General features: G+C 40.6%; 1 protein-coding gene across 2 annotated transcripts in view; it reads right to left on the reverse strand.

Moving 5' to 3' along the window:
• The window catches only part of ric1 (RIC1 homolog, RAB6A GEF complex partner 1), a 74553-nt gene that overhangs the window by 33328 nt on the left and 18816 nt on the right, over window positions 1–22409 (reverse strand). For both annotated transcript variants that reach the window (XM_062554040.1, XM_062554039.1), the window contains exons 3-6: window positions 21763–21842; window positions 17020–17127; window positions 15635–15777; window positions 4335–4471 (exon numbers count right to left, since the gene is read on the reverse strand). In XM_062554040.1, the coding sequence (XP_062410024.1) occupies window positions 4335–4471; window positions 15635–15777; window positions 17020–17127; window positions 21763–21842 (468 nt within the window). The remainder of the gene's footprint in view (window positions 1–4334; window positions 4472–15634; window positions 15778–17019; window positions 17128–21762; window positions 21843–22409) is intronic.

Here is a 22409-nt window from a genome sequence, read left to right on the forward strand (position 1 = left end):
TCGCTCTAAACTTATGTATTTCCAATCGGCTTTCACAATCAGCTACAGCTGCGCCGATGATCACCATGAAAACATGCAATGTCTATACAGAACTGCTTTCACTTCCCCGAGTCGCGAACGCAACATGGATACAGAGTCCAGAATGAATTTAATCGAGTCAGTACCTTTCCGGAAATGTTAGTAAAGTGTTGTTGAAGCATTGCGCAGCTGCCGCAGCGACATTTCCAGAAGGTACTGACTCCATTAAATTCATTCTGGACTCTCTATCCGACCACATAAAGACGTGGGGATACTTCGGTTTGGCTTTAGGGACCCTCTACTCACTACCACGTAAGTGTAGTGTTGTTTGGAACAGTAGAAGAGGTATAAAAATAGCGTTTTGTAGTGGCGAAAGGACTTGCCCCGGTCACTTACAGGGTAACGAGTTTTGGCTAAAAACGGTGAACTCGAACTTTCTCAAAATACATCCGAATGACATGATTTTGGTGTCAACTCAACGTATGTACTCCCAATAATCCGAAACTAAAATGCTCTAAAAGTGAATGTGGCTAGTTCTAATTCACTCCCCAAATTCACTTCTATTAATTTAATAGATAGCCTATATGTTCGCGCCGACGAAAATGATCGGACCTGGAACAAAGAGCCTAACAGTCTGGTTTCAATTACACAGTAGCCAGGATTTCATGCCGCATTTTACAGGCTACCGTGGCTACTTTCTAAAACAACTTTCATTCATTTAGGGAGAAGCATCTTATAGGGTCTAGCTACCTCGGAGGGAGGGAGATAGAGAGAGCTATGCTGAGCAGGCAGGCGTGAGAAGTAGCATAATTTAAAATAATGAGTGAATGATATTCTCAGTTTTGCGAATGTGTAGGCTATGTTTGCGATGTCTGCTGAAAAAAAAGCTATAGGCCTATCGTTTCTACAATTTAAGCTAACTTCTATGTGAATTCGAGATTCACTTGACATTTTACAAAGACTATGTTAGGATAGGTGTTTGACTTGACGTAACTCAGTCAGTCCAGCAAATATGTAGGAAAATGCTTATACATTAGTCTGAGCTTTAAAAGATAGCCTACAAATAGAAGATAAGATATACAACTATGAATGTACGTAGGCATACGCGCCCTACGTACATAAATAGGCTACGACGAAAATATTTTTTACACATGTAGGCCTGTCGCAACGTTTTCAAAACAAACTAGCATTTTACCACTGTAAATCGCCTCCATAGACTATGCCATGTAAATGAAAAATAGTTATTAAAATAAAGCACATATATAATACATATTGCACATATAAACGATATGTTTTATGGTAAAATATTATTCTCATGCCCGACTGACAGGAAATCCTTGCGACATCTGCTGTGAGAAAAGAGAATAGCAGCCTGGACAAACATGGCCGAACGCGAGACAACATAGTGTTGTCACATAAGTGAGCGCAAAATAGCTCTAAACTAGCTTGTACCGGTGTGCTTTTGATCATGTAAAAATTCTGGGTGACAAAACACGCGTATTTAGGAAAAGTCGTGAACGTAGGGTCCTGGAATTTAATTGAGTGAAAATATTTTTTTTTTTTGTAATCACTGCGGTCAAATGACCGCAGCCCGGCAGTTCTAGGTATATCTAGGTCAAACCTACACGGCGCTTCTAGTAATACGCGTCAGCGGTCAAATGACCGGCACTTGGCGCTTCTAGTGTTAATACAGGGGCGCAGTTAATATGGTGTTAATGTGGTTTTGTTTCTTTTAACTGGCATAAAACACTGTTCTGCGGCATATACACAATGCGGATTATATGCGGGAAATTACTGTACACAAAGCTACAAAAACACATTCATTATGTTGTCTTAATGACCGACAGTTCAGTTTAGGCTATAGGCCTAAATAAAAAAAATAATTTTGGCAATAATTAGCCTAGGCTGGGCCTATTAGCGTTACGACAAGTGTTATGGGAAGATCTGACTACACGCACTGTTAAAGCGCTATGAGTAGGTTTATCAATAAAGTGTGTGAAACACCCCCACCTCCAGTGTTGTGCCTGAACGCGTTCATTGAACAAAAGTTCATGAACTCGTTCATAATTTTGGTGAACGTGAACTGAACGAACTGTATTTCTACCTGATGAACGATACCGTGAACGCGTTCATTCTGGTGTCTGTGAACGTCACGTTCACTCTTTTTAAATTTAGTTAGGTTCAGGGCAAAAAACACACCGTCACTAAAGTGTTGCCCAACCGTTGGTGTGTGCTTCTTTGTCTATGCCAGATTCTATGTCTGAACTCATATTTCCGTATACTACCGGATTTTTTCATGCTGCCGACCTATGTTTCCGTAATGTTGCTGCTACAGCTGCTATAGGCCTATGCATGCAATCGCGGAAAAAAGCGCACTTGATCAAGTGAAGTATTACGTGTAGCCTTTTATGTCACAGTTCCATCTCTCACGCTGCAGCTAAGGCAGCAAGTATCCTCCTCTCCCGGTGTAAAAACTACACTCTTCTGACAGCGCGGCCGCATTTCTGCCCAGCGAACCAAAGCCCAATTCATGGAAATTCTACATTAGCTGTGAACAAACGGCGGCTGTACACATTTCGCATGCTTCATGTCTGAATTTCCGCTCTCGTCAGAAATCAGCAAGCAATTAGGCCTATAGCAGAATGTGCGTAAAACCTGTCTGAAAATGTCTATTTCATGTTAAACTAATGAAATATTTGCTGGCTGTGGCAACAATTTTGAAAGAGTAGGCTATGGTTCGCAACATATTGAAAAAATGAACTGAACTAGTTCATTTTTTGAAGCTGTGAACTTCGTTCATAATTTGGAATGATGAACTATGAACTGAACTAGTTCATTTTAAAATTTGTCAACGATGAACTGAACTAGTTCATGTAGAAAGTGAACTTTCCCAACATTGCCCACCTCCGTCCTGTCCCCAATTTCACGCATTCTCATCTGGTCACCCTAGGGAGGACTGCACTCTACTGAGTGCCATTCTGGCCAATTTTGTTTGCTAGGGCCTTAGTTAACACATTTCTTAGTTTGTCTGCAAATCACAAAAATGTCTTGAGGATTAAAGAGAAACTATGCAGGATTGGCGATTTCATCTACGGTTTCGGTTTCGCTTTTCGTTTTCGCTCGTTTTATGCTTGCATATTTCTCTGCAGAGCTTCCCCTACAGCTTTAGCGTGTATATTTAGACATATATAGGCTATATATATATTTATAAATGGCAAGTGTGGTTCTTCTTGCTCCTTATGCGTTTCAGACTTCCAGATGTAAACAAGGAGCGATCGCCTCCTAGACAAACTGCAAGGCTGCAATAGCGGATAGGGACACTGGGGGCGGGAGGAAATATGACTTTTCGATAAAACTGGTCAGTCAAGCAAAACAACGATTCTTAAGCGATTTTATGACCATGAAAATGTTGCATAGGGTCTCTTTAACTCATTAACTGCCATTGACGTCTTTAAACGTCAATTTAGACACATACGTTGACTGCCATTGACGTCTATAGACGTCAATTGCCGTTTTCAATGGGGAGGGCTCCTGGGTGGGCTTGGGAACGATCTGGCAGAGTTTCAGGCTTGTAAACAGACTGCACTAGCGATCCGAACCTCTAGATGGCAACAGTGCCATTTGGATCATTAGTATCTGCCTAGAGTGCACAAGTCATGCAGAGACAACTAGCAAACACACTGAAGATCGACCACAGTGGATCTAGTTTGCACGCGATGCAGGGAATAAATATGCTTACTTCTTACATCAAGGATGGAAAACACGTGAACGGTATGATCCATTTACATTGGATATTGCGATATAGACTAACAACAACCTTGCTAGTGCTAGCTTGCTAAGTCTAACATCCTGTTCAGAGTCTTTAGCGACCATCAGAGTCCCTAGCAACCTTGACGAGACTGACGAGATAACAGTGCAATCGTGGTTGACATACTACTGAAACGCTAACGTTAAAAAGTTGATTTTCACAAAAAGATCGTTTTCTCCATGTTTTGGTCAAAAACAGGTGTTTTTAGCAAAACTAACCCATGTTCTACTGACGATTACTAAAGAACGGAAAACGATAGAAACAAACCGTTTTTTCCTGGTAAAAGAAGAGAGTCTACTCTGTCATTTGGTACCTTCGGTGTTTACATAGTCATAAAGCTCACCGTTCGGTGGATCTTGGAAAAACAGTCAAAATGCTGTAAAACGTCTGGCAGTATGGAGCGCTCTGCACTGAAAATCGCTGGCAGCCAATGAGTTAAGGGGGACTGAATAATTTCAAGTTTAGCTCTACACACTCACACACAACTGAAAACACAGAAACATCATACATCAGCAGTAAATCTGTTAGCTGTTGGCGTGATGAAGCCCAGTCGTCCGTCATCAAAAACAACAGCAAAGCCATCTAGAGTTGCACAGTATTCCATGTCTCGGATATGGACCCCATCAAGGTCTAAACATGGTCCACCTGTTGGCACACACACAGACCTCACCAACAAATACGTACAACTCTCAAGCTATAAGAAAACAATAATGACATCTATTAGCAATGACATCTATAAGCAAAAAAACAAAAAAAAAGTCTACATGATCAAATGAAAACACACATCCACAAAACCCTACAAATACATGGTGTGATAGATATACAAGCTATAATAAAGGGTGTCACAAAAATATGTTCTCCATATAAAGGGTCACTTGACATGCAGTCCCCAGCAAAACATGAGACATGTGTAATGTTTGGGCGCTCTATAAGTGAAATTAAATTGAAATTGAAATTGAAAACCAACCCATTAAAAACACAATGGCCCTCATTTATGAAACGTGCGTACGACCAAAAACAGGCGTTAAAACAGACGTACGCTTGTTTCCACGCAAAGTATGGCATTTATCAATGTGAACATGATCGGTGCTATACGCTCAAATCTCACGTCTAGTCTGAACTCGGGTACGCAAGTTTTTTATGAAGGTATATTTGGTGCAAAAGTCACGAGCACATTTAACTGCTGATTTCGCATTCGCACACTAAAGTCACAAATGTGTAACCGTAAATTTGAAGTTGTACATATTTTTTTCATACCTTGTTAACACAAAACAGGGCTACGGGTTCACAAATCCGTTTTACAAGTTTACAAAATCGTTTTACAGATACACAAATCCTAACCTGTGCATCTCATGTTCCTGGCCTCATCCCCTCGAGACTTATGCCCCATTTACACTGCAACGACTGGGGCAAAACACACTCGCACATCCGTGGGAGAACGCGGAGAAACGAGATGGTCAGTCCTCGTATTTTTTCTTCACGTTTCGTTATAAGAAATATATAGGCTAAGTAATATAAGTTAAAGTCTTCTTCCGTATTGAACAGACGCTCGGCATGTCAGATTGCAGTTGCAGAGTTTTCGAATGTTTTACAACCCAGCTGGTATCCGCTGTTCATTCCGACACATCCCCACTCGGCGGTATTTAACTTTTTTTTTTTCAAACAACGTGCCATTCCGACATGAGGTCATTAATAGGCTATTAATGTCATAACTATTAGGCTATCATTAGGCTAACTATGCATGGCTGTAGGCAGCCATGAGGCCACTGAGATCTGGACCTCATCGGTTTTGAGAGCTGGAAATTCATGTGTTTGCTAAATATCGGTATATTGTTGTGCATGTTGCGTTGGCGACTCGGGGAAGTGAAAGCAGTTCTGTATAGACATTGCACGTTTTCATGGTGATCATCGGCGCAGCTGTAGCTGATTGTGAAAGCCGATTGGAAATACATAAGTTTAGAGCGAACGTTTCAACTATGTTTGCCATGGTAGACAAAAACACTCAAATAAAACAATAGCCTAAAAATAACTGTAGTGCGTAATGGACACGGCTCTATATCCTAAATAATGTTTGAGGTTCGCCATTTGGTAATATGACCTATCCTTACTGACAATAATTTAGATTGAGCACAACTTAAGTTGCACAAAGGCAAAATACAGTCCTAAGCCTATTATATAGCCTATAACCTGGCCAATTAGCCTATATTGTAGATGTGCAAAACCAGCATTTGCGTGCGTGCTTGCTGGTGAGGTGTAGCCTACAAAAATTAGCATAACATCCGATTATTAAAGGGATAGTTCGGATTTTAAGACACGAAGTTGTATGGGTTCCCTGTCAGCAACGTAGTGCATCAGCACTGACTTACCCCCGACAGCGTCCTGTGAGCCGAGATCCAGCCGGTTTTTGATCGTTTTTGATGCCGGACTATTTTCTTCAGCAAGTTTCTGGGGTCACGAAAGTAAAGAGTTTTTCTTCTCAAAACCATATGCGTTCAACAGAGTGATATATTTGCACCACAAAAACGTTGTCCAGCTGTCAGTATAGCGCGCAGTGATAGGAATCGCGAAAAATAAGTAAGTGATAACGAGGTTTGAATTTTTCCTGGACAACGTTTTTGTGGTGCAAATATATCACTCTGTTGAACGCATATGGTTTTGAGAAGAAAAACACTTTACTTTCGTGACCCCAGAAACTTGCCGGACTACTTTCTTCAGCATCAAAAACGATCTAAAACCGGCTGGATCTCGGCTCACAGGACGCTGTCGGGGGTAAGTCAGTGCTGATGCACTACGTTGCTGACAGGGAACCCATACAACTTCGTGTCTTAAAATCCGAACTATCCCTTTAAAGTATGGCTATAGGATATAGGCTACTGGTAAGAGAAGAGCTGGTTTAAAATTCAAGTGTAGTAAAAAAGTTTGTGCACATCCCCGGTCAAGGTGCAGAACAAGAGTACCGGTAAATCATAAATAATGGAAAAAGGTTCGCACACTTGAAATCCTTCTTTCTTTCTTTTCTTTTCTTTAGCACAAAGGAATGACGTTTCGACCGTGTGGTCTTCTTCAGATTAAAATTCAAGTAACTTGCGCTATTTAACCCCTCGAGACCGACTGTAGGCCTATTGCAGTCTGCTGACAGACACAGCCAGGCGACGCTCCCAACCCATTCATTCGTGCCCAAACATTCATTCGTGCCCTAGGCTATACTCAACAAACTTGTTTTTCGTTTCTGGGAGATCTCGTTATCGTTTTGGATTGTCGGATTTTTATACTTATTGTTTGGACTTATGGACAATGAACTTTGAGGGGCGGTTGTTAGTGCTTTACAAAGCTTTGTGTTAATAAGTGTCGGTCCTCCTTCAGCTCACTGCGCGATGCAGTTGCGCACTAGTGGCCACGAACTCATTAACTGTTTACGACACAATACAGTGTGATATGTGTTTTTCGTTTCTTAGATTTAATGCATGTTTGACATGTAAACAGGCCTTCTGTCCGTTAACTTAAGGCCTTCTTTTGCATGGGGTTGCTCGCATCCGCCCGTAACCTTATAGGCTATTATGTGCGTAGTGGCAGTATACTCTTGATTATAATAAGAGGCAAATTGTTACAGGACAACCTACACCGACTTCCCCAATGCTTCCCCGCAGCACATTTCATTTTAAAAGCATATAATATAGGATGAACAAAGTCTATGGACTTGCTATAATCCAGTAGCCTAATAATTAGGCTATGTGCCACGTCCGATTTCGCAAGTGATGTAGTAGGCTACATTTAAAAATCGACAGCCGTCTGTGAGACTATCCATTTCATGAAGAGCAATTGTCTTGTGCGATCATTGCCCCTCCCCCACACTCGTCTAACCAGTTCACTAGACATTATAGCCTACCTATATGCAGCATTGAGGACGACTGCCTGCCTCCCTCCCCCCTCTCTCTCGACAATTATGTAAATGTCAAAATGTGTGTGTGTGTGCGCTGAACCACGAATTAACATATTAACTTTTCTTTTCAGCAGACATCGCAAAGATAAAAAAAAAATCGTAAAACTGAGAAAATCTTTCATTTTTTTCATAAAAGAATGCCTTTTTGTCTTAACTCATTGGCTGCCAGCGATTTTCAGTGCAGAGCGCTCCATACTGCCAGACGTTTTACAGCATTTTGACAGTTTTTCCAAGATCCACCGAACGGTGAGCTTTATGACTATATAAACACCGAAGGTACCAAATGAAAGAGTAGACTCTCTTCTTTCACCAGGAAAAAACGGTTTGTTTCTATCGTTTTCCGTTCTTTAGTAATCGTCAGTAGAACATGGGTTAGTTTTGCTAAAAACACCTGTTTTTGACCAAAACATTGAGAAAACGATCTTTTTGTGAAAATCAACTTTTTAACGTTAGCGATTCAGGAGTATGTCTACCACGATTGCACTGTTATCTCGTCAGTCTCGTCAAGGTTGCTAGGGACTCTGATGGTCGCTAAAGACTCTGAACAGGACGGTAGACTTAGCAAGCTAGCACTAGCAAAGTTGTTGTTAGTCTATATAGCAATATCCAATGTAAATGGATCATACCGTTCACGTGTTTTCCATCCTTGATGTAAGAAGTAAGCATATTTATTCCCTGCATCGCGTGCAAACTAGATCCACTGTGGTCGATCTTCAGTGTCTTTGCTTGTTGCATATGCTGCATGCTGTCTCTGCATGTGCACTATAGGCAGATACTAATCATCCAGATGGCACTGCTGTCATCTTGCGGTTGGGATCGCTAGTACAGTCTGTTTACAAGCCTGAAACTCTGCCAGATCGTTCCCAAGCCCACCCAGGAGCCCTCCCCATTGAAAAAGGCAATTGACGTCTATAGAACGTATGTGTCTAAATTGACGTTTAAAGACGTCAATGGCAGTGAATGAGTTAAAGGGTTCCGGGAAGGTTCGTGGAGTGGGTTTCGAACTCCGGTCGCCAGCGTGCGGTACAGATGCCTCAACCAGTCGCGCTACAGCTCGGGTCTTTTTATCTGGTTGCTTAGCCTACACTTTAACACTTGCCAACAAATATAAGGGATTCAGTCAGTCGAGTTTATTTATCCACGCCGCGGCATGCACTTGAAACGCCGACATGTGACATGTTAAACTGACGTTAGTCATTAATTCACCACATGATAAAATGCTCATAGCTTGACGCACAGTAGCCTACGGTAGTCTATGCCTATCTCTGAATCAACATGAACATGCATACCGAGAAACTTATTTCGCGGAGCTAGGCCTACTAGTCGATGGTTACAATGAATCACCCTCACTGCCCTATCGCATATCTGACCATCCATTGTTACAATGTTACAAAATGCGCGATCTTCTCCATGCATAGCCTACGGTTATAAGTAAAGTGACAAGCATAGGCATGTATTAAAGAGATTTCGTTAAATACATTTTATTTTCAGTTATCAAAAGTGGTGGGGACAAAATCTGTGTTAACAAGTGCTGGGTAGGCTACATGTACCCAGCGTCGCCGGTTAAAATGAACATGCCTCCGCTTTAAAATAGCCTATACATTTCTAAGTATTCCTATACGGGCAATTCCATATCAGTTGGAACAGGTCCGACACCATGGTCCTCAGTTTTTCCTGATTTTTGGTGCACATGTTCCTCCATGTCTCATTAGAAGAAAACCAAAATTTTAGCTTGTTATCTTGTTTGGTTTGTAAGATATGGCTCTTCAAATGTGGATAGACGCATCCTAAAAAAAGGCTGAAAATTCCTGTATTTAATGAGCACCACTTTTTTTAAACCCCTCTCCTCTCTTAAGGCTACCATATTATTTTCTAAAAATTTGAACACTGGAGCAGTACCCTGTGTTGTTGTCCAAAATCACAAAGGAATTACAGTCGTTCCCACCATTGGAGACTTATTCATCGAAACAAACCCATATTTTTTTGAAAGCAATGAAAAAAAAAACCCTGTTTTTGTTCTCTTATGGTCATGAATGGCTAGCACTCACAGTTTTAAAACTCTACATATATATAGTCCATGAGTAAGAGAACATGTTGACAAAAAATTGAGAATGTTAGTTTTCGTATTTCGAGGTTATGAGCCTTCAAAGTTGGCCAAAATGGCGTTTTTTCCTAAAAATGCCACTTTTATTGCCTTTTTCCAAGGACAAGATGAAATGGAAATCCAACATTTCTTTTTTTCTGCAATAGTGTGGCACTTTGTAGATCATGTGAATGTGGTAGATCTAACCTGTCCATTTTAATATCCCCACAGCACATGTCTGAAGTTAGAAAAAATGAAAAAATGTCTTGGCTTAACGAGGTGTTGGTTTGATTTGTATGAACCTCTTAGAAGGACAATATGGGGTGTAAACCCATTTTGTCTTTTTGAGGGATCAGCATGCCATCCTGTAAACAGGACAAAAATCTTATATCCCATTTTTACTCTTTATTGATCCCTTAGAATATGTCCAAAAGTTGTCATAAATGAAAAAAGGCGACTTAATTGAGGGGCTTAAATGGCCAAGTGGATCAAGTCACACAAGGCTAAAAATGAAATATAAGACAGAAGAGATACTGAGGGAGAACACTGTGAAATGTATAACCCCTGCTATGATGGCCTTTGAACCCACTGTGTCCTTAACTGAGGTTCATTCTTATTAAACAAATTTCTTCTGCATGAAGCATATTGTCTCCTGGTTGCTGTTGGAGTTACCGTTGGATGCAGCATGCATTGTGATTTGTTCTAATGGTATCCCTGGACAATTAACCCGAGATCCACTTAGATAAACATAACCCTAGGACCAGTGAAAATCCTACACTTTTTGGTCATCCATATCCATCCATAAGTTAAACCCTAAGGGGGGGGGGGGGGTTATGTCACACAAAGTGGGTACCAATCAACTCCAAATGGTCTGAAACATACTCCTACACAATATCTCAAACCATGATTTTGGCCTCAACACTGTTGTTTTTTTGTTTTTTTGTTTTTTCCCATTCGTTTCAATGGGAAATAGTTTTTTGCGAACAACTCTTGAACGGAAGGTCGTAGACTCAATCTGATTTGCTCCATCAGACATAATTCGACCATGAGGATCAAGCAAGAAGTGAATGTTTATTTCTATGACCTTCCATTCTCTAGATATAGCCTTTTTAAAGTTTATTTCCTGTTTTAAACCAACTTCCGGTTATTACAGGATATTAGGGACACAGTGGGTTCAAAGGCCATCGTAACAGGGTTAAGCATTTCACAGTGTTCTCCCTCAGTATCTCATCTGTCATATTACATTTGTAGCCTTGTGTGACTTGATCCACTTGGCCATTTAAGCCCCTCAATTAAGTTGCCTTTTTCATTTTTGACAACTTTTGGACATATTTTAAGGGATCACTAAAGAGTAAAAATGGGATACAACATTTCTTTCCTATTTACAGGATGGCATTCTGATCCCTCAAACAGAAAAAAATGTGTTTACACCCCATATTGTCCTTCTAAGAGGTTCATACAAATCAAACCAACACCTCCTTCAGCCAAGACTATTTTTCATTTTTTCTAACTTCAGACATGTGCTGTGGGGATATTAAAATGGACAGGTTGGATCTACCACATTCATATGATCTACAAAGTGCCACACTATTGCAGAAACAAAGAAATGTTGGATTTGCATTTCATCTTGTCCTTGGAAAAAGGCAATAAAAGTGGCATTTTTAAACGCCATTTTGGCCAACTTTGAAGGCTCATAGCCTCGAAATACGAAAACTAACATTCTCAATTTTTTGTCAACATGTTCTCTTACTCATGGACTTTATATATGTAGAGTTTTAAAACTGTGAGTGCTAGCCATTCATGACCATAACAGAACAAAAACAGTTTTTTTTTTCATTGCTTTCAAAACAAATATGGGTTTGTTTCGATGAATAAGTCTCCAATGGTGGGAAGGACTGTAATTCCATTATGATTTCGGACAACAACACAGGGTACTGCCCCAGTGTTCAAATTTTTTGAAAATAATATGGTAGCCTTAAGAGAGGAGAGGGGTTTAAAAAAAAGTGGTGCTCATTAAATACAGGAATTTTCAGCCTTTTTTTAGGACGCGTCTAACCACATTTGAAGAGCCATATCTCAGAAACTGAACAAGATACCCAGCTAAAATTTTGGTTTTCTTCTAATGAGACATGGAGGAACATTTGGACCGAAAATCAGGAAAAACTGAGGACCATGGTGTCGGACCTGTTCCAACTGATATGGAATTGCCCATACAGTGTTGGTCAAGTTACTTGGAAAAAGTAATTAGTTACTGATTACTTGTCCAAGAAAGTAATCCCGTTACTTTACTCATTACTTTTTCCCAAAAGTAATTAGTTACTTTACAATTACTTTACTTAGTTAGGCTACTTTTCAAAAACACACTAAGGCTACACAACCTGAATATGCTATAAAGCAATACACCTTTCAACCTAATTTTATTCTTTTTGCATATTCCATCATATAAAATAGAATCAAATGCAGTGTTGTGCATAAACGAGTTCTGTGAACTATGAACTGCATGCAACACATTTGTAAATAAAGAACGTGAATTCGTTCAGATTATGTGAGAGCGTCACTGCTGAGTTTCAATTAAACGTTGCGCAGTTAACCTGCATGTCACGCTCCAATCTTTCATCGATGCTGCGGATGTAACAGAATACATGCTGCATTGTTGCAACAATATTCGGAACGGGTGCGCTGTCGTTGGTAAAATAAAAACAGTAAGTCCTGTGACAGCGGCCGCATTCTGCGCCACCCCTCACTCAAACATAGCCTACATAGATTCTGTAGCCTATAATTAACCGAAGAGTCGGACCTCCGTCTGGCAAACCTCATAGGCTACCGCAGGGGTTATGTCTGAAAGCGACTACAGAGAACGCAGATGATACAGGCTCTATTATTTACGGACATTTTGCTCATTGTCTCGCAAAGACTCCGACGGTACAAACTTAATTATGTCCACCGAAAACAAGTTCGAACGTCAACGACCCCAATTTCGAATTTGAAAAGACATTTGAGTTGAAGCATCAGTCCAGAGTGAAAGCATAAGTCATCGAATGAGATGAAAGTAGAAAGAACAATAAAAGTGAAGTAAAGATAAGCAAAAGAAGTCCAAGTCCCGAACTATGGGAGAAGTTTAGGAAAACCCCAACTCACGTAGGCTATTAAATGCAGCATGGTCATGCTCTCTCCCGCACTCTGTTGTCTCGTCTGTTGTTTACATCTCTCGCAATGCGTTGGACATTATACTGATTGTCACCAGACAGTCTCACAAAGCAATTAAAATCGCAGTTTAGTAACGCAGTAACGCAGCCTAAAGTAATGGTAATCTAATTACTGATTTTGCCATTGTAATCCCTTACTTTACTCGTTACTTGAAAAAAGTAATTGGATTACAGTAACGCGTTACTTCTAACGCGTTACTGCCCATCACTGTTCCTATAGCATATAAATGTAGCCTAAATGTCCATCTTGTCCATCTCTTTCGTCTTCGCCTTGACAAGATTCACGGAAGATTCGGACACGGAAATGCCATCTTGTAACCGTAATGAATTAATGAATTAATCCAAGGTTGCCTATCGAGTCTTTCAGGTTGAATTGAAGGCTATTTCCTTCTGATAGGCCTATAGGCGATTTTCTAAAACCATTTTCATCAATTTCAACAATGGTTTATTGAAACGTCGTTTGATTAATTTCGCCAGTCATCACCTTCATTTTAATGATTAAATGCGACGGATTAAATGAGACGGATATGCGGAGCATTTCTCTCCCTCTCCATTGACCAAAACGTTGCTCTGGCATCTCTGCTGGACTGACTGAGTTATAGGCTACGTCGCGTGAGAGAGCTGTGGGGTAGGCTGTAAAACATTCGATAACTCTGCAACTGCAATCTGACATGCCGAGCATGTCTCTTTTCTCCGCTTGTCACCAGCGCGGTGTCTTAGGGTTTTTCCGTGTTTTCCGGTATGAGCCGAAACTTCATGTTATTAGGGCGGTCTTATGTTGCCCCCTTGCAGTTGCAGTTTTAATTACAAAGTCCCGAACCTTCGGGATTCCCGATGTGCGGGAAAGAAAGGAGCATTCTCAACCCGTACCATCTGTAAGTTGTGCATCTGTGAAATATTTTCTCATTCATAAAATTATATAGATCGCTGTGACCATTGAGCACTTTCTTGCACGACTACAAGTCAATTGATACAAGTGCTCGAGTCTCCTTATACGAGTTTCAGCTGTTGTTTTCCGGACGGATACTTTTGCACCATTTATACCACCTAGCGAGGTGCAAAAAGGATTTGTATGTGTGCACGTTGAGCGAATCGATCGAAAAGAAAACAAGGCGACTGGATCTGGATCCTGGATCGTGCCCATGCACCCCTGTTCATGCACCATGAACCCCACGAATCACGAATACAAGTCCCACCTCGCTAGGTGGTGTAAATGGTGCAAAAGTATCCGTAAACTGAAACTCGTAGAAGGAGATTCGAGCACTTGTATCAATTGACTTGTAGTCGTGCAAGAAAATGCTCAATGATCACAGCGATCTATAGAATTTTATGAATGACAAAATATTTCACAGATGCACAACTTCTGTTGCATTAGTTCACATTTGGGTTTACAAATGCACGAATGTTGTGCATTTTCTCAGATTATGAAACACGGATGTGCAAATGTGTTTTGCCCCAATCGTTGCAGTGTAAATGGGGCAAAAGTCTCGAGGGGATGAGGCCAGGAACTTGAGATGCACAGGTTAGGATTCGTGTATCTGTAAAACGATTTTGTAAACTTGTAAAACAGATTTGTGAACCCGTAGCCCTGTTTTGTGTTAACAAGGTATGAAAAAAATATGTATAACTTCAAATTTACGGTTACACATTTGTGACTTTAGTTTGCGAATGCGGAATCTGCAGTTATATGTGCTCCTTCATTTATATGACCTTCATGTCGTAAACTCTAGGGGCGAGGTCATTAAAACGAGCATAATAGGGGCGTGATATTTAAATTACGCTACGTTTTCAGCCGCCATATTTATCAACACACGTTTATTCTTACGCTAGAATTGGAGTGATACGAAAGTTTGATGAATCACACGTGAGCCTCGTCATAACATATATGCTGGTTTCTACGCTCGGTTGATAAATGAGGGCCAGTGTGTCCCTGAACATGTGTACATGTGGTCAAGGATCAATGCTCAGGTTCCTGGATAACAGCTTTGTCCTATAACATCATCTGGTCCACAAAGCTGACTTTGATCACACTCTGGTCACAGCTTCTGCCTTCCAGCTTGATCAGACACTTGAAGCAGACACACAAGAGGTATGAAGTGTGGCATCAGCCACATAAATATGACTAACTGTTGAATTAAATTACACAGCAGGTCCATATTTTTGTTACACTGCATTTTGCAGTGCTTGGACTCAAGAAACCTCTACCTAAAGGGTAGCCTTTTGCCTTTTTTCACCAAATTCACAAAGATAAATGTATGCATTACATCCTGTCCATGAATGTGTGTTTTTATGATCCATAAGACATAATACATGGTGACAACTAGGTTTGAGTTTGTTACAGAAAAACTTGGGTGATGAGGTGACTATGTGTGAGACTAATGCTCAGACATGATGACCGCTGGGGAGAAGATATTTTTGAGACACCCTGTAGCCCAAAATAAAATCTATAGATTTGTTACATGCATCTTTGGATCCCAAGATGAGCACTTATGGCAGAAAAAAATGCTGTACACCACATTGAAGCCAGGGGAGAAAAGACAATACAAATGTTAGTGCTACAGTAGGAGAAGGAGTCTAACCTCTGGACGACTGCAAATCCAAACTGAATGGGATTGTGCAGAGGCTGATGGTCTTATGGCCATTGCTCACACCATCCCAGTGCAGAATATGCAAATAACCATCCGCTGTGGCTACCACTAGGTCCTCTGGCAGACTCTGTAGACTACAGATCAAGAAAGTAAAGAGCCAGAGACAGAGATTCATACATAATGAGACAAGTATAGCTGAATTTGGCTTGAACATGTACATGGAGATAGTCTAATAGTCATGGATAGTCTGAATGTAAGGGAGTTAAAAAATATATAAATCTAAATCAATTACTCTGGATTACTTTGGAATGGATTATTGTACAAGGGGATGCATTACACCATTGTGTTTGGTAAGACCTGCTGTTTATTTGCGGTTTGACATGTGGAGCAAAGAGTTTGTGATATATTCCACCCAGACCTAGATGAATAGAGATGAGCGCAGAGCTGTATGCAGAATAATATGATTATTTCTTGAAAATCACTAGTTAATTCTCTCGCGAAGCGTATGTCATAGCTAATAGTGGCTAGCACCGTTCAAGAGAAAGAGAAAAATCTCATTCATGAGCCTATCTGTGTGACGAGAAGGCTACTTCGCGCGTAGTTCCAACAGAAAATAATAGGTAGTCACACTTTGTGTCCGTCTGGATTAGGTCTAAATAGCAGCATGTTCCGTGAAGGTGTTGCGGCCCGGTGAAGCACCCAATTTGGCTCCCAAATCCTGGAATTCCTGTTTCCTTTACCTCACTATGTAGAAGTTATTGTGTTGTTGCTACGTTACCATGCACATGTACAGTACTGAATTGCGTTTTCCGTGCTTTCCAACTGCAGTAACTGACTATAGATGGGAGAAAAAAAAGACAGGATTTGGCTTGACATTTCTTGTGTCACGCCAGATACGTGAGAGGCCGCAACCCTGCTTTTTTGAGTCTGAGACAGTCCGACCCGCAACATCAATGTCAATTGACAGCAGATTTAGGACTAGGCCATCTGTGTTGCTAACAGCCTTTATGACTGCACTACGAGAGCTGCCTTCTTAACGTCCGGTAATGGACTTCAATCAGAACCGTTCTTGTAATAAAGATCTCATTGAGGAAAAACACACTGTATTTTTTCATTTTCATTGCATTTTTAATCTATAAAAAGTGAAATAATTAATTTTAATATAAAATATTAATAATTAATCAATAGTTGATCATTGATTTTACCGACGATCGACTAAGAAAATTGTATCAAATGCCCATCCCTAGTTACTGCAGTGCCAAAATTATAATATTTTGGGTACACCTACACAAAAGTGAAATGCACCAATGGTAAAAGTTGATCTTGAGTGAAATGCTGATATATTTAAGAGATTGTACTTCTATGTTGATCTTTACCTGGTGATGGGGGCCTCCAGGTCAACTGGTTTCTTCATCTCTAGACTGAGAGCAGGAGCACACTGTTCATCCTTATACCCAGGAGTTACCTTAACTCGCTGACTGCTCCTGCTCACACATAAAGCAACACAGTGGGTTAGATTCAGTGTTTCATACTAGCATTTTCACATATACCTCACAAACTGCTTTACAGCTTGTCCAGCTATGGAATATTCCGACGGAGATATCTCAAGCTGATAATCACAGAAGACGAAGGAAACGAGGCTTCAACACTCCGTTAAGGCTGGATAGAGACAAATGCAGCACTGGAAAGGCACACGGAGGCGGAGTCTGTCTTTATATCAACAAACGCTGGTACTCCATAGCCATCATTCGAGAGATAGACCCCCCCCCCCTCCTCTCTCTCCTGGGACTAGAAGACTGGGACACACACACAAACACACCCTTGTCTGTCCTGTTCTCCCTTTGTCTTGTCTTATTTGTCTTATATGTTGTGCGTCTTATATGTCACTATGCATGCATGGAGAAATTGCCCCTCGGGGATAAATAAAGTTTTTTTAATTGAATTGAATTGAATCACTGTGAATCTATTTTTTACCTCTGCCAAAGAGGTTATGTTTTCATCAGGGTTGTATCTTTGTCTGTCTGTTTGCTAGCAAGATAACTCAAAAAGTAATGGATGGATGGGAGTGATCCGTATTGCCGTCTGAATTCAGGAGGCGGTTATGTTTTTCGATTGCCGGTGTAATGGCATGGTATGGCCACGTGGTGGCGATCTGAATAGTTTAGGTTCAAATGTATGACAACCAAGGAAAAACAATACAGGCTGAGGTCTGCGGTCTCTGAATGCTTTTCTAGTTTTATTATGTCTGTTTAGGGGGAGCTGTTTCAGAATCTGCCACTTACAGCAACCATAAGAAATCATAAACTAAACTTCAACATCCCACTACCGATGTTCAAGCTCATGTTTAGTGTTCCCCTATCCCCCGGTACTGGTTCTTGTACCATGATTCATTAAGTTGTCAGCTGTAGCATACCTTAACATTACCCCTGTCATTGTTGTTCATAACTCATCAACTTAGCAGACATGAAAATAAATCACAGAATACAGAACAATTCAACAGTTCTTCAACAGAACAGGTCATGTCTTCAGTTCACCATACTTATGCTTTCAAAATCAAGTCCATGTTCCACGTATTCATATCAATCTAAATGGAGGTGGTGGATCAGTCTGGTTCTTTTTTAACACTAGAAGCGCCAAGTGCCGGTCATTTGACCGCTGACGCGTATTACTAGAAGCGCTGTGTAGGTTTGACCTAGATATACCTAGAACGGCCGGGCTGCGGTCATTTGACCGCAGTGATTACAAAAAAAAAAAAAATCTTCACTCGATTAAATTCCAGGACCCTACGTTCACGACTTTTCCTAAATACGCGTGTTTTGTCACCCAGAATTTTTAAATGATCAAAAGCACACCGGTACAAGCTAGTTTAGAGCTATTTTGCGCTCACTTATGTGACAACACTATGTTGTCTTGCGTTCGGCCATGTTTATCCAGGCTGCTATTCTCTTTTCTCACAGCAGATGTCGCAAGGGTTTCCTGTCAGTCGGGCATGAGAATAATAGTTTTCCATAAAACATATAGTTTGTATATGTGCAATATGTATTATATAGGCTATGTGATTTATTTTAATAACTTTTTCATTTACATGGCATAGTCTATGGAGGCGATTTACAGTGGTAAAATGCGAGTTTGTTTTGAAAACAAACTCGCGTTGTTCTATTAGGCAGCCCTACGTGTGTAAAAAATATTTTCAGCTGAAATTCGTCGAAGCCTATTTATGTACATAGGGCGCGAATGCCTACGTACATTCATAGTTGTATCTTATCTTCTATTTGTAGGCTATCTTTTAAAGCTAAGACTAATGTATAAGCATTTTCTTACATATTTGCTGGACAAACAAATCTATTTCCAATTGATTACGGTACATTAAAGAGGCCCTATGCAACTTTCTGCAGGAGACGATCGCTCCTTGTTTACATCTGGAAGTCTGAGACGAAGAACCACGCTTGCAATTTATGTATTTAAATATAGCCTATATATATATATATATATATTCCCCCCAAAACTGTCGGGGAAGCTCTGCAGAGAAAATGCAAGCATAAAACGAGCGAAAACGAAAAACGAAACCGAAACCAGAGATGAAATTGCCAATCCTGCATAGTTCCTCTTTAATTCAGTGGCGCAACGTTAACTCTCTCGCCTATACGCAGGAGATCTGGGTTCACAACTTGGTACGAGCGAAATAAAGTAGCTTATATTGACTGAATTCTCTGATCGTTTTTCAACGTCGACGAACAATTATTTTTTGTTAATGATTTTTAATAACAAACTATCTGACATAAACGGGTGAATCACAATACTGTTTACCCTTAACGAAAAATAATTTCGCCAGCCAATAATTTTCTGAGCCAAATTGAGCCGTCATCTGACAAACTTTGACTAAGCCAGTTAGACTTTTTGCATCTAAAAATAATTATATCATAGAGTCACGCGAAAAATAAACGAGCCTAGAAACTAGGCCTACATGAGATTTTCCCACTGGACACACCACATCAGTATTGTGCTCGTTGCTACGATACACAAAACTCACAGTGAGTTGACAACAAAATGACATGGGGGAAAGAAGCAAACAACGTAGCCTAATCTTGATCTCGCCTTACATACTTTCCTAATTCCTACGTAGGGCTAGTCAGACTTTTGTTAAATCTTCAGGGCCCGGTTGCACAAACACCAAAACCAAAGATTGATGATATGAACCAAATATTCTGGAACAGACAGATTTACAACATTGAACGCGATAGGCTATTAGGCTACTGCGACTTCCACCGTTTCCTTTCCAGAGATTGCTGCGCTGTTCACAACGCATGCAGTCTACATTGAAGTGAAACGTGCAGAACGCTGTCCAAAACAATACAATAACATTGTGTTTTGAGATCTAGTACAATATAGACATCTGTAGACATGAAGTGGCAACTAAAGCCATTATCAGTCATGTAAACTTTGGCGGCTGCAGCCTCATTTAGGTTCTGGCTGAGCCAGCTAGCCAGCCAACTACTTCATCAGCCAGCCGATATTCTCAAAGCAATGGCTTAGGGGTCTATACATAACACACTATCATTCCCCCTCCCCCATACACTCGTCTAGGCTAGGCTACTACAGACATCACCGCTGCATTGCGGACCATTAACTGCCTCCCCACCCCCACCGCCTCTCTCTGTCCCCTGCTATAGGCTAGGCTGTAGGCTGGCTGTTTAGGCAACTCGTGGAAGAATGCGCAATCATGTTTCATCGCATATGTGCGTTTCAGAATGTTCGAATTCGCCAGCGTGCGTGTAGTTGTGTGAATAGAAAAAAATAGAATAGAATATAGCCTATAATTATTGATGCCTTGCTTAAAAGAACTTCCGCCATGAACAGGTCGGGGATCGAACCAGCAACCCTTTGAACATAAGGCCGAAGCTCTAACCAGTGAGCTACAGTTATCCTCTACTGCTCCGTTAAAATGTGTGTCTCAATGCTGAATCTCGAATTCACATAGACGTTAGCTAAAATTGTAGAAACAATAGGCCTATAGCTTTTTTTTCAGCAGACATCGCAAACATATCATACATATTCACAAAACGGAGAATATCTTTCTGCTCAGCATAGCTCTCTATCTCTCTCCCTCCCTCCCTCCGATGTAGCTAGACCCTATAAGATGCTCTCCCTAAATGAATAAAAATTGTTTTAGAAAGTAGCCACGGTAGCCTGTAAAATGCAGCCTGAAATCCTGGCTACTGTGTAATTGAAACCAGACTGTTAGGCTCTTTGTTCCAGGTACGATAATTTTCAGCGGCGCAAACATATAGGCTACCTATTAAATGAACAGAAGTGAATTTGGGGAGTGAATTGGAACTAGCCACCCATTCACTTTTAGATCATTTTAGTTAAAAGTCAAGTTTGCTTAAGGTTTGTTCAAGAACTCTTCCAGAATTTTTACCTCAAACAACACAAATCAACACAAATAAATGAACAGATAACTCGAACGTGCTGTATGTCATAATGAAACAACCACAGACTACCAACAACACGGTCTGACACGAATGATACATGGCTTAGTGCAAACTGAATTCAATTTATGACCAAACGATTTGATTCCTGCACGAAGCGCCATCTAGCGATCATTTTGTGTAAGTAACAGCCTCCCAGTCTAAGGACTCAGCGGTCTTTTGACCGCCTCGCCACGCTTTAAGTAGTTCACACCAGCACGGCGCTTCTAGTAGGTCGTCAAAGCGGTCAAATGACCGGGGCGCTGCGCTTCTAGGTATAAGTGGGTCAGAATGGCGCGGCGCTTCTAGTGTTAAATAAATCAAGCTTCTTTCCAAGGCGCTATGGGTGTGACAGAAGCGAAAATGGCAGAATATGCATAGCTCAAGCACATTAAAAAAAAAAAAGCTTACAAGCGATTTATGCACGAAAGGGAGAATTACACAGTACATGCAACATAATCAAGGGATCTGTTTTTGACTTTAGAATGAGGCATGCTTTTTTGCTTAGTAATTATTAGCTTGTCTGATTCAAGTCAACAGTTTCCTTGTTGGTGTAGAGGGATTAATTGTCGTTTCATTTATGATTAGCACTTCAATAGCAGTTTCGGATACTTTTTATTGATACTATGTAGATAAAGAAAATAAACTTACTTGGGGTAGACAGGTTCATAGAGGTATTTATCATCACCGCCTCCAACCACATCAAACAAAAGGATGTATCCCTTTGAAGCCTACAGAGAGAAATAACTGTTGAGTATGATGGTCAGATGAATTCACCCAGGTAAAGCATCTGTGGTGGCGGAGTGTTAAAATATGGGCAGAAAAAAACCTTCTATCCAGCACATACAATTTCTAAGATCACCTTTAGCTACAGCAAATATGCATTCAGTAATAAAGCAACAGCGAGGACAATTCCAGCTTTCGTGAGAGGCCAACCAAGCCAAGGTATAAATAAAACTGTACACACCTTTACAAAACTCATCTGGCATGATAACCAATCAGTTTTGACAAATCATGTCAAAAACAAACAAGGAATTTACAAAGTACAACACTCAACAATAACTAAATTAACTAAAAAACAGAACAGTAAGAATAGAATGAAGGACAATAGAATAAGACAATCTATAAAAGAATACATACAGTATGTATGTACATTTGCAATAAATAGACACTATGGGTGGGAATGCAATTGTCCAGAGGAGGAGTGTGGCTGGGAATGTCCCTTGTTGTCTCCGTCGAGGTTGCTATGGGGTTCCCAAACTTTCCCATGCAAAGGCTCCCCAAATACCACTAGATTG

This window comes from Sardina pilchardus, chromosome 14 (genome assembly GCF_963854185.1).
Source record: "Sardina pilchardus chromosome 14, fSarPil1.1, whole genome shotgun sequence".
Taxonomy (NCBI): Eukaryota; Metazoa; Chordata; class Actinopteri; order Clupeiformes; family Clupeidae; genus Sardina; species Sardina pilchardus.